We start from the raw sequence: 14,491 nt of genomic DNA on the forward strand, positions 1-14,491 counted from the left end.
AGAACCAATTTAAAAATCAAATTTTATACACATTTCAGACTTTAGCATAATAATATTAATAATAAAATAAAATAAAATAAATAAATAAATAAAATACATTTTAATAAATATATTCAATTTGAATAAATAAATGTATTTTTATTTGTAAATTTATTCTGGAGCCCTGAAATGTGCTGGAGTTGTGCTAGTGATTTAAGGTACTACAATCTCAGTACTCACCACAATTCCAAACTGCTCAGATTCACAAAGCTCCTCGTATTCATTCTTTAGCTCGGCCAGATTGCTCAGCTCCTTCTGCTCAGGAAGGTTTTTGATCAGGTTCTGCAAAGAAAAATGTAGAAACACACCCATCAGTGACACAGGTGAAAACACCTGCTGCCTGCTCATTTGGTGGACTATGGCAGGGATGTGAGTGACAGTAGAGCATGGTTTAAATGAGGCCACGGCTTTCTATGCTATTGTGCCTTATGCCGGTGGTCGGAAATACACTTGCAATTCACATAGACTCCCTAATGTTCAAATCTTTCCCCATTACTGCACACTGCCAATGTCAGATTGCAGAGAGAGTGAAAAAACACCCCTTCTTTAAGCAAGCACGGCCTGACTGGGCTTTAAAAATCTATGGCAGCTCAATTCAAGGGGAAATATTCATGTTGGTCTTGACTTCATCTTTGTTTTCGTCAGCTTTCTAACATGTTGGTGGATAGAGTTGGCACTCTCCAAGGAAAATCCAACCCGGCACAGCATTACTCTTGGAGCTCAGCTGAGGTTCAAAGTTTTACAGTGCTGAGCAAATGACGTTCAAGGTGACTAAGAAATGAGGGAATAAATACCACCCCCACCCCCACATCATTTAATATGTCACTGAAATGTCCCTGATGTTTATGGCTTTCTTTTCCTTTCACACAATTCGAGACAGAAGGACATATTTGAGCCAAGTTTGCCACTTTACAGATGTCAGGAACTCTACTGCCTCCCTTTTCCCAAAAAATAGGTTCATATCGCTTGTCCAACTTTGCAATTACCTCTAAGAGTAAAAGCCAGCTGTAGGTGATGTGGGCGAGTGAGAGAACCTTCTTTTTTTCTAAATGCTAATAGTGCTCATAAAGGTCAGATAAGTAAATGAAAAAAAACCATGGAAACCTTTTTTTTTTCTTTTTTCCAAAGAAGAAGTGCCCTTTCCATGGGTAGACTACTTCTCTCATTATGTCCTCTACTTTGGTTGGCATAAGCAAGCATGCTTGGACGTAGCCACTCTTGCTGGGTTACCAGCATATTGCGAGCTCCAGCTGATTAGAGGGCTGGTGTGCGGGACATATCTTCAATACACTGTAAGTACCAACTGAAACGTTAACAATAACTGTCTTTCTTGTCCTCCCTGTTGGAAGCATGTCCTAAACCCAGTTAAATGCTTTTATGTGGTCTTTCTCTGAAATAACTTCAAATGTCCTGCTGACAATAATAATTCTGACGCAACACAAAGCCAAAGCACTGACACCTGGATCTTGAACAAAATGGAGTATTTCTGGCGCTGTGAGATTTTTATGAACTTTACTCAAATAAATAATGGATAAGAATCTCTCGTGTACAAAGAGAACGAGTAAGAGAAAGAAAAATGTGATATTACTATAAACTAGGCCTTTAAACTCCAGTGAGTTCGGTACTATTCTCAATAGTAAACACAGACGAGCATTGCAGATTTTTTTTTCTCCGCAAGAACGTGTACTTCCTTTTGACGAGATAATCATTAGCTTTGTTCTTTCTGCAATAGAAGAATATATGCATAAGCTAAACACAATTTGTGTGTGTTTTAAGGATGCCTAGCACATCCACTTTCCCTGGTTCAAAGCAAATCTATCCTAAAATAAAAAAATGTATCAGAAGCCTATACTTGTCTGGACATTGAGATAAAACTGACGGTTGACTCCATCATCTCAGATGTTAAATTAAAAAAATGCGCTGAGAGGTGATAAAGGTGGGGTATGTATTTTTTTCAAAAACACTTTAGAAAAGTCGGGCCGAGTACCAAAACAAACTTGTAGCCAATCAGCAGTAAGGGGTGTGTCTACTCATGATGGGGACAAGAGAGCGCTCAGTGCACAGGATGGACATTAGCCGTGCCGAGCGACGACAGAAAGATAGAGATGGCAGATAAAAGACAAAAGAAGAAAACGTCTGCGGAACAAAAGAAGGCTTACAATAAGGTAAGTAGGACTACTTGTAAATATCGGATCAGCTTTTCAGCGCTGGAGAGAACTCAAGGATCAGGAAGGCCTGCGATCGGACGCTGAGGTTGCTTTGTTTCTTCTCGATAGGTGAGTAACATTGGTTTTGCTTTGTTTCACAGAAATAATATATGAAGAGTTAATTTGCAAAAACCGATAACTCTGTAATTTTTTTTTCAGAAATCATGGTTTTTTATTGCGCATTCCAAGTAATATCAATAAAACTGCAGTTGAGTTGTTTTGATTAAGCAATAATAACTTAAATACAGGTAATTTACAAAATTAAAGTTAATTGAAAGTATGTTTTTTTTACATATTAACCCTCTTAGCGCCAAAGTCGCAAAATTGCGATAAGACGTCATACTTAATCAAATAGACCGTAGTTCCTAATATGGTGTAATATCTCATTTGTATTCCCTACCGCTAGATGGCAGACATGTTGTACTTCGATTCTAGACCAAAATTATGTCACATTCCTATTCAAAGTGTTTGAGGAAAGAGCAGAGCAAGTGAGCTATCGTGTGATTGGTGCGGAAGCAGTTCAGTTCATAGCGTGCGGGTAAGCTGTGAGATTTGGGAGAGAAAATCGCCAAATGGCTAATAAAAAGTTGTACCGTGAGGATGTGTTGCAAATGTTATTCGCTGATTCTGACTCTGAAGGGGAATATTTGCCTTTTGGAAATGATGATCGGTCGTCTAATGATCGCGCTTCTCCCGGTACATCTTTGCAGCGCAATGGTGCCGCCGTGCAAGGCGAGAGTGTTCACATAGTAATAATTTAGTACTTTCTGCTGTTTTATTGTTGGTTTCCTCTTTTCTGATCATTTGGAATGAGGATAAAAAGACAAAAAAAATAAAATAAACATGCAAATAAGTTCTAACATCAATTAAATATCTATTATTTCATGGATATTATGACATTCAAGAGGGCCGCCCCCTGATGACGTCATAATATGCAAATTATATGAGTATATTTACACCCCACATAAACTTTTGGTCATGCCCAACATTTTTCTAATTTACAGTAGATCTCTATCTTTAAGCCCTTTCAAGCCACAAGCTTTTGAAATCTTGATGTCAAAATCCAGCATTTTTCCAAAAAACCCTGGCACCTAAAGGGTTAAAAGTTTGTTTAATAGCAAAAGCAGATAACTCCAAAAGTAGTTTTTTGGCAAAAGCAGATAACTCCACATTTCATGTTTTAAGGGTTATAAAAAAACACTCATTTAATCTTTGTAATCTCCTCAGATGACAATGTAGATGTCTGACAAACGTTGTTGTTGTTGTGATCATAAACTGTATGGATGTGATTACACGCAATACACAGAGCTTTACCCTCACCATTGTAACGCGCTGCTTTTGCAAGGTTCCGTGAAAACATTTCAGCTTTTATTTTCCTTTTTCACCCTGAAGAAGATATCACAGGTTCATCAAGTTCATCTAAATTATCCATCCTCGATTACTTTTAGTCAGCTTTGATGAAACTCCTCTCAGCTAGCACGTCTTTTCAAAGTGAAAGTAGCCTTATCACCTGACCTGAGTGCAGCACGCTGATTCGCTAAAATTGACTTATTTTTTTTAAAGTGGCGTTTATCAGCTGTTAAAACACATATGTGACCCTGGACCACAAAACCAGTCTTAAGTCGCTGGGGTACATTTGTAGCAATAGCCAAAAATACACTGTATGGGTCAAATTTTTTTATTTTTCTTTAATGCCAAAAATCATTAGGATATTAAGTAAAGATCATGTTCCATGAAGATATTTTGTAAATTTCCTACTGTAAATATATTAAAACTTAATTTTTGATTAGTAATATGCATTGCTAAGAACTTCATTTGGACAACTTTAAAGGCGATTTTCTCAATATTTAGATTTTTTTGCACCCTCAGATCCCTGATTTTCAAATAGTTGTATCTCCTACAACTATCTATCCTAACAAACCATACATCAATGGAAAGCTTATTTATTCAGCTTTTGGGTGATGTATAAATCTAAATTTCGAAAAGTTGACCCTTATGACTGGTTTTGTGGTCCAGGGTCACATATCTGCACATTAAAACACACAGTACTACCAAAACACATTCGACCTGTATTACCATAACACATTGCTTTCACTTATTGATGACATCATACCCTCAGCCGGCTGGCACAGCAGATTCCGCCATAATTGTTGCCTGGGTTGCGTACGTATGTGTGGGGTGGAGCTATCAAAATAGGGGCGAGATCCTTTTGAGGTAGGGGCGTGTTTGTTTTGGTGATTTGAAATATCAACATTGGCTACCCGAAATCACTTACTCTGCCTTTAATCACGACTCCTTTAAAATTATTTTGGTTTGTAAGTGTGGTTGCAATGCACTGCTAAAAAACATGGTTTTGACAAGCAAGTTTTCTATCTGTTCATTTATTGACCCACCTTTAAAAAAAAAAAAAAAAGCCTGCAATCGAGCAGCAAAGACCAACCACGTTAGGGGGAGGGATTACGGTAAAACGGCTTTTCTCTCGTCTGAAAGAGTCTGAGGAACATTAGCCCGGCGGTTCAGCTGAGGAACAAAGCTCCCCTAAACAATGTATCATTGATTTTGAATGAAGCGCAACAACACAGCAGCACGCCATTCAGCCACAGCAATCATCATTGCTAATGTTCCGCCAAATCTCATTATTGGAGTTGTATTTCTCCATCGCCACTTACAGACACGAGACAAGCGATTAAGATTTGCTGTTGCCTCTTTTCCAAAGGCATCTATAGGACAACCCGCCAAATGGAGCAGAGACGGAGGGAAGACGTACCAAATGGGGCTAAAGAGAGAGGAGCGAGAATGCGGTTAATTGTTAATACGCTCATCTGCGGTTTACATAATTATCGGAGTCCCGCATATTGAGTAAATGACACGCAAGCAGAGCCATATGGGAGGGTTGGTAAGAGGCGGTTGAACCCTGAATGAAGCAGTCTGCTCACTCCAGGCCTCCAGACTCAATCTGCATCTGGGAGGGGGGTTAGCGGAGCACAGGCCCTAGCAGACGAGGCATGCTATGCTAATAATCCAGCCATTTGGACTTTCTCTGCAGGACCAGATACATGCATGCTGTCACGCTTTATTCTTTAAGATGCTGCTCGTCTCAATGTCGTTTCAGACTTCACAACCTTATTTACTTCCACAATGCATGTTCCTGAACTTAGGCTGGCCGCACACTAGATGATTTTAAGGCCGATTTTAAGCCCGATTTGCATCCCCGAATCGGAGGGTGTGGCCCGATTCGCGGCTTGTCGCAAACGATTTTTTGTCCAAAAAACCTCTATTGTGTGGTGTCATTATGAGTATTTATCTGCTCCTGATCGAGACGGAGCGTCCCCGAACTCAAATCGTAAATATCAAACATGCCATGAAAGCAGAGAACTTCACGCATATTCTTTTTTTATACGTTGTTTTTCACTGTGAAACAGAATGCGCACCAGGAGAGCCAGCTGACATTGTTGATTGTCCTCTATTTGTTTTTCTTCTCTAGTCACGTTTGATCTTGCGAGTCTCCGTGAGATCACGTGTCACTGTGAAATCGTTCCTACAATCAACAAGTGTGTGATGAAAGCAGAGAACATCACCCATATTCTTTTTTTATACGTTGTTTTTAACTGTGAAACAGAATGCGCACCAGGAGAGCCAGCTGACATTGTTGATTGTCCTCTATTTGTTTTTCTTCTCTAGTCACGTTTGATCTTGCGAGTCTCCGTGAGATCACGTGTCACTGTGAAATCGTTCCTACAATCAACAAGTGTGTGGACTCGCGATCTGGTCAAATCGTCTAGTGTGCGCGTTCAGAGAATTATAAGGCTAAAAATCAGTTGAACTGTCTTCATGTCTGTGGTCTCCCATGGTTTTAAAATAGTTTAAGATTTAAAAATGGTCTAGTGTGTCCCAGGCCTTAGTGTAAGAGATTCATTAGAGCATGTTATCAGTTATCATGTTAACAATCAGTTTTCTTCCTTTGAAACAACTGTCCTTTTCCACAGACAAAATAATGCTAATCAACAGCCAAACAGCTATTACTTCTAATTAATTAATTAATTAAAATAAATAAATGAATTTATTATTAAAATAATGTCATTTGTTATGACTTTGTTCTGGTATGTAACATGCACTTTCCATTAATCAATAATATATGATAATAATAATAATAATAATGCACACACACACACACACACACACACACACAAGACTCACTATATATGTCAAGTTTAAAAAATAACTAAAAACAACTAAAATAATTGAATAACAAAAATTACTTTTAAAACACAGTTTAAAAACAAAAATATATCAATAAATGGGAGCGTGCATTAACTGATCAATGCTAGTGCCTTAATGTCAGTGGGAAACTGCAATTTCAATGTTGAGTGCAGCACCGTATTAAGGTGCAATTACTTGTGCTTTGGTATGTTTCCATGTAACTGTGAAAACAAGGAGAGTCTGCAAGTGTAATGACTGCCAAGTTCTTAAATGATACAGGAATTAATCCAGCATTGGGAAAGGATACAGAGAAGGAAAGTGAGACAGACAAGGCTCAGAATCCATAAATATTTTGACTGATGACAATATCTGTGAGGCTTCCAGCAGTATACTTTGATCTCTGGTGTTGACATGTTCCAGTCACACAATCAACCTATGCCAAGTTAACAACTGTAAGTCTTTAGTCAGAACAGACACGCCGGCTATGATCAGATTAGCATATTACCATACTACTCTTACAAGTTCAGCAGTGTACAGTACAGTATGAATATAGTATGTCAGTTTTCTGTATGGTTAGAATACCCTGAAGACATTTGCATAAATCTGCAATATTCAACAAAGTGCACTGCATGGAACACTTTATCTTACAATGCTACCTTCCATTTCCAGTGTGATGAATGAACCTCATTTTGACAAATATCTCTGCTAAAAGTTAAGGCATGTTTTACACAAACACAAGTAGGGACCGATATCAAAATTCAGCCCCATAACAGTTGATAATTATTGCAATGTTATGCCCAATACCCAATAAATTAAATAGTTTTTAAAATATTATTGGAAGAATTAAACATTAATTTTCATTTTAAGATCTGCAAATGATTACACTTCATAGTGTTATTAAAGATTAACTTTGCATTAAATGATGGCAAAAGTAATTTAAATGTAAAAATAAGCATCCATAATTAAACATTAACATTTTAACAACCTAGATTAAAATTAAAAAGTCAGTAATATCAACCAATAATCAATATGTCACTGAGACAGACGGACGGACGGACGGACGGACAGACACACAGATGATAGATAGATAGATTTTATTTATATATATTGATATATGGATGGCATCATGTGACAAAAATATATTTAAAAAAGGAATAATACTGACTGTAAGTGCAACCACTTACTATAAATAAATAAATACATTCCAAACACAGGTTCTAAATTGTGTTTTTACCATGATCTGAATATCGCCCAACGAGCGAGACAGTCTGCACAGTACAGGTGGAGCGAAAGAGAACAGCCATTACACAAGTGCACCATGCTTGGGTAGATGGAAATAAATTACTCCCACGGACGTCTCTCCTCGGCTCAGCAAAGCATATGCCCAACGGTAAAGTCAGAAACGAGGGAAGATCAACAAATCTCAAATTACCCTCCCAGGGACAGCACAATCAATAAAAATGTTCTCCTAGCAATAAACTCTTTATTAAACTGAAAGAATTCACAAAAGGAGGGGTGCACGGGGGGCTGTAACCTTGCCTGTATGTGATGCCAAACACAGAACTCATCTGAACCAGTCAGGTCTGTTGTGGATAGGACTGACAGATGTGATTGTCTGTTCGCCCATCTTTTTTTCTTTGAATTGATCTGTTCTTCATTTTTTGGGACGTATCATCACATGCAGCTCAGTCTTTCTCTTGGCCAAGCACACATGTGAAACATTATACAGTCGCCTTCCTGCTGTGCCGTCTCAGCAGGTCTCGCCACAGCTTTCGGTAAATCGTTTCAGGGACCTCTGTTTAAATCAATACTCTGAGAGCTCTGAAACATACCCAGACGGGCTCAAAATATGAATTCATGACAGGTATATTTGTCCGTTTCAGTAAATATTTTACTCGTTCACATAATGACCTTATTTTGACGAGAATACTTTGATCTCCTTAAAGAAAGCTTACGTATCATGACACAATGTGCCTCTTTGAGAAAGAGCAATTAATGGCTCGAGATTAGAGCAAATCTGTTCTTCCGTGTAATGCAGAGCGCATGATTCAGCCTGACATCCGAGTTGCACATGTTGAGTTAGTCACCTTATCTCTCAGAAACCTCAAAATACACATGCAGTCCTTATCAAACTTACAGGAAAGAAAAAAATAATAATAATACTAATAAATAAGCACGGTAATTATCATAACACTGTCAATGCAAACAGTTTCTATCCAATTAGGGAGCAATACGGCATTGGTCTACGAAATTAGGTCATAATTTTATCACAGCTGCGTCTCTCAATTTAATAATACAGCACTCCAATTGTCAGTGTGATCACACACCTCCCAGGAACTTGCACCAAAACATGGCTGACTATTTTAAGAACATATACACATTGGAGACAGCAAAAGCCAAAGTTTTAATAAAACAGATTTAAAGGAATATCAACCAATCACAACATACTTAAGGTGAGGTGTGAAGACCTAATCAGCGGCGGATGTAGGCTCAGTTCACACTTGGTATTAAGATGTGTTTTGGTTGATGGGATCACACATTCCCGTTCACCCCTGGTGTTTTAAACCATCTCTGCTGTCCACTTTGGACCAGGGAAGGGCCTATGGGCCAATGTATGTGGGCTCTTTCTGATCTTTCCATCTAATATTGTGAAATAAGCTCGCGCTACATACATATAAGATGAATGCTTTTTTTTTTTTTTTTAAAAGCTATTTTTAAAACTTTTACATGGATCAGTGACGTATCAGTCAAAATTTGTGTTAAGAAAAAAAAAAAGTCCTTTAAAGGGGTCATATGATGCGATTAAAATTTTTCTTTTCTCTTTGGAGTGTTACAAGCTCTTGGTGCATAAAGAAGATCTGTAAAGTTGCAAAGACTAAAGTCTCAAATCCAAAGAGATATTCTTTATAAAAGTTAAGAGTTAACCACGTCTACCTAAAACGGCTCGTTCTAACACGCCCCCACATATCTACGTCACTATGTGGGAAGATTTGCGTAACTTTTATTCTCGCTGTAGTATTGTTGCCGTCGCCATGTCATAAAGAGCTGTGTGTTTCGTTGTGAAAGCAAAACTACTTTGTTTGATCTTCCAAAAGAGGACGATATCCGCTTCGTCATGCCTAGAGCTGATCTGTGCTGGTCGCTGAGGGAATACATCAACTTAGTGCTGTGGATCGCCGGATCGGCTTTCACCGTGGATGAAGCGGAGTCCAGTCCAGAGTCATCACATGTGGTTGCCGCTCCTTCGTCGAATCCGCCGGCCGCGCCGTTCTCAACCCCGCCGCCTCTGCTCACTCTAGCCCGGCCTCAGCTCACGCTAGGCCACGGTTCTTTTTAGCAGCATCATATGACCCCTTTAAATTTTACTGGTATTCAGAACAGAATAAGACAAAAATCAGAAAATATAAGTAGCTACAAAATTATAGTACAAAATGTTATACATACAGTATATAATCATAAAATAAAACAAATTAAAAAAGAAATCGTCATAAACAATAAAGGCCTATAAACATCTAGCAATGCTATAAATGATATGTTATGTGTTTGTGAGAGGATCGTGGATATTTTTCTTATCACAGTGGAAAAAAACTAAAATATTCACAATGAGATGACTGTAAAATAAAGAAAACAAACAGAATGCACTTTCAGCCATCTCTGTTTCCTTAAACCTGTGGTGTGGCCATACAAATGAAACAAAACAGACTTGTTTTTTTCCCCTTTTGTTTCATTAATTTGTTAATTATTTAAATATTTCATGTAGTCCTATTTATTTTATTCCTATCATGTGTCATTTTATCTGTTTTTCTCTGTTTTCTCCTGTTGTTCATGTGCATGCAAAACTAAACCAGTGAAAAGAAAAACATTTATTTTAATGGGTCACATTCACTTTTCAATTTGAATTTAATTTAACATTCTAATTTTGTCAATTAACAGATAGGAAACGAACATCGTAATGTTTAAGTATCAGCTCAGAGTAGGAGAGTAGGTGGTCTTTAGTGGATGTTCGGACACATTCGACCACATGAGCGTCCACACTACGAGCGCAATCCAGTCAAGTGTGTTCTCGACTACCTCTGGAAGTGGTTAAAAGTGGACAAGCTAGAGGCCGTTCACATCCGTATTTAGCTTTGTCCACTTGTGATCGGATCGATGATAACACATCTTAATACCAGGTGTAAACAGGGCCTTACAGAAAACACACATTCACAGCCATTCAGGAGAGTAATTTTCATCATTGGGCACAACATACAACACATTAGCGGGTTGTGCAGTTGGCATTAAACTAATCTAGAGAGCAGCACTTTGACAGATCCGAAAGGGATCTCTACTCCCTTAATTCGAACTAACACCTCAGACTTTCACAGACACTAGCCACAGTTGGAAACTGACAGGCGACAAACCTAGGATGACAGATTCCAAAATCGCATTAAACTAAATGAGAAAAAAAAAAAAGGATTATATTTGGGTCGGTGAGGGATAGAGCTGGCAGAGCTGACAGACCTGCCATGACATTAATTTTGTCTTTTCAACTTTTTTTTTATAGATATGGAGAGCATGAACACCTGAGCTGTCTGTTACATTTTTCTGTCTTATATACATACATACATACATACACATACACACACACACACAATTACTCACTTGATCAGCACTACATAATGTTGTTTTGCTACTGAATTTGCATTTCATGCAGAGGAGCCTACTAGCGCTGTGCCAAAACAAAGCTTCAATTAAACTCAAGGGGGTAAGCAGTCTTTTCTGCTTAGCCATTAATCTGGCAGCCTGGCACACCTCTGTACTTCTCGTCCTGTCCTGAAAGTACTTTTCACTATATTCAAACGACAGGTAACAATACACCAGGCTGCTCCAGTCACCTGTTGTTAGCCTTGAGAACAAAGGCTGGCACCGTCACCATGCCCTGCAACCAACCAGCGAGGCAGGTAATGAGGGCTCATGAATATGTATTAAGGCAAAGCTGAAATGGCAGACGATCCGGGTGATTGACAAACAAGATAAACAATAATAACAAGCAAGGGCAAACACGGAACCCCAAACAGGCACGATTATCCACAAGCATGCTGAGAAGGCCGTAGCTGCGCTGAGGTGAGGCGCAGCGGGAGGGAGAGCTGACAGGGCATACGTCAGGATGGACAACGGGCTTCTCAGAAAATGCTATGAAGATTTCAGTCAAGGACGCTACCTTACATCACCCTAATAAGCTATTAATGCGATGCCAGATTTCTAAGGACTCGATAATGCGATACTGTCATCTCTAATGCTGTGGTGCTGTATCACACGGGACAGAGAGTGTGGTTATTTGTCGTCGTTACACATTATGCATTGCACTACATACTTTATTAGCTGCCGTTATGACGCTTTGAGTGGAACAAAAAGAGACTGCAAGGATAGATGATTGAATAATAATAATCAGAGACAGATTCAAACCTTTTTTTTTGCTGAAGTTTGTTGAATCAAACATTCATGTTGAATCAAAGTTACTATGCTGGTCATAAACTATTTAGGCAAAAGCAAACTGGGGAGTTTCATAAAAAATAAAATAAAAAATAAATGAAATGAAATAAAATAAAATACATTTTTGACTCAAACCTTTATGTTGAATCAAAGTCGCTATGCTGGTGATAAACTATTTAGGCAAAACCAAACTGGAGATAAAAAAAAAATGTAAAAAAAAAAAAAAATTATATAATAATAATAATTAATTTAAAAAAAAATAAAAAATGAATGAATGAATGAAATAAAATGATGCGATTAAATAAATAAATAAATGCATATATATATATATATATATAGATATATATAGATAGATATAAAATACTTAAAATAAATGATTATTTTTATTATGCTTTATTATTTTGGGCAGTAATTTAATCAACTTGATTCTTATGTTATTAAAATGGTGATGAAACAGAAGTAGCAGTAGATATTTTCTTCTGTATTTGGACATACTGCACATCTGTTTGTTATTGATTATCAAAAAAAAAAACTGTAGGGCGGGACTTGGTTCTGTTTTTCGGTTGTTGATTGGATGTTGAGATGTGGGTGTGGCTCTTAAAAGAGCTTGCAGGGACAAAGTTTAAAGAGATAGTTCACCTTTAGTTGCTTATAGATACCTCGTGAGGTCTTGTGACCACCAATGAATGAACTACTGCATCCAACAGGAAGAGGACAAGTAATTTAATCCCCCTCAGGCTTGCAAAACAACGGACCTGAAGAACAGGGATAATGTGACTAAATCAAACTCAGCAAACTTTATCAGCAAACTCGTGACATGGGCATGACCTCAGGACACCTCCCCTTTCCCCACTGCATTCCAAAAAAAGGACGCATCTTTTACTCCTTCCCAGAAAAAGCGCGCGTTTCTCCTGTCACAGAAAAAGGGACACGAAACTTACAACAGACAATTTCAACAGATAATCAGTTATGCGCATAACAGGTCAACCAGATTCACAAATAATATGTTGTATGTCTTATATATATGCTTGACGTGTTTCATGTAATCGGTGCAACTTTAATCAGTGTTTATTACCCTTTTTAGGAAATAAGGTTATTAAAATGTGTGTAATATGTGAAGTTTAATCTTGAACGAATGGGCACGACAAATGCCGAATGTTGAAATGAAGTAAAAATACTACGTGACTATTCCAATTACTTAATGTAATAAAGTAAAAATATATATATTTATTTATTTATTTTCTTTTTTTCTTTTTATGTGTTCCACAGAAGAAGAAGAGGAAAAAACAAAAACAAAAAACTAATACATGACATGTGGGTAAAAGTTACCAAAGTCAGCAAATGATAACAGATTTTTTATGTTTGTTTTGTTTTTGTTTGGGGGGGTCTCCTTTAAGAAATTAAGTTTTCAATATTATGAGATTAACCTTACAAATAATAGGATAGCCTTTTATTTTTGTCATATTTTGGCATGATTTACTATTCATTAATATTACTACTGAACGCAATTGAAGCTTTAAAAAAGTGCCTTAAGTTATGCAGTCCAGCGTAGGTGTATCAATGAAAAATCTGCAGTTTGGAAAGTATTCAGACCAAAGGGACTCTTGTGAAGCATACTTCACAAGAAAGGAGTGAAACAGGATTGAGCGTCGCACATTTCCATCTTATCATCTCAGGAATCAAAAATATATGAGGTGCTAAAATGAGAAAAATGGGAAGTATGGAGTTCCTTTGAATACTGAATTGCACAAGGGTACATGTTACATTAGTACATTTCCTTTGCAGTAGTCGAGCGGTCAAAAGGGATGAATCCTAAGGAATGATTGGCATAATTCATAACAAGTAGAAGGTACTGCAGGAGCATACTAATGTGGTGAGGAATGTCATTCAAAAATGAGCAGTTTTTCATCTGTCTATGATATATAATTACAGAAACTCAGCGGTGACACCGCTCTGCACCTCTGTCGATGCAATGACACACATCGTAGTGATGACATCACTGGGGCTCTGGGGGGAACTTAGCTGTCAAATCCACAGCTGAGGTACTCCCCACAACACACCATGATTAACATAAATCAGTCATGCTACAGACTTTTTTTATATGCTTGAAAACCCTGCTTGTGAGAGAAGAGGACTTTCTACAGTGACTGGCAGACAGAGCCCTGCTAAAGATCAGTACATGAAACAGTGCTGACTGACCAGTAATAGGCAGTGTTAAGAGGGAACTGAGAGAACCTCTTGGGTATTTGCAGTCTGTGTTGATGGAGACAGTCAGAGAGCACCAAAAGAGACAGGAATACAGGGCCATCTCACTGACATATAACACTGAGCTGAGATCTAACATGCTCAAATCAACTGTGTGACCACATATAGTGCCAAAAGTACTCACTCGCTTGGACTTTTTCTGGTTGTGTTGTCACAGCAGCGGATCACTGTGGATTTCTGGATATGACCTTTCTGCCACTGATCAACAGGCAAGAGACAGACTCTTTAGTGTCAAAATAAAAACAAAGTGATCTAAAATGAAAACAAAATAGAACATAATTTCATTTGAATTCACCTGATAAATAATA

General features: G+C 37.9%; 1 protein-coding gene across 1 annotated transcript in view; it reads right to left on the minus strand.

Moving 5' to 3' along the window:
• The window catches only part of diaph2 (diaphanous-related formin 2), a 420,052-nt gene that overhangs the window by 148,574 nt on the left and 256,987 nt on the right, over nt 1-14,491 (minus strand). Inside the window, exon 22 of the mRNA XM_016477051.1 lies at nt 220-321. Within this exon, the coding sequence (XP_016332537.1) occupies nt 220-321 (102 nt within the window). The remainder of the gene's footprint in view (nt 1-219; nt 322-14,491) is intronic.

Source organism: Sinocyclocheilus anshuiensis, unplaced genomic scaffold, assembly GCF_001515605.1.
Source record: "Sinocyclocheilus anshuiensis isolate Anshui unplaced genomic scaffold, SAMN03320099.WGS_v1.1 scaffold20, whole genome shotgun sequence".
Classification (NCBI taxonomy): Eukaryota; Metazoa; Chordata; class Actinopteri; order Cypriniformes; family Cyprinidae; genus Sinocyclocheilus; species Sinocyclocheilus anshuiensis.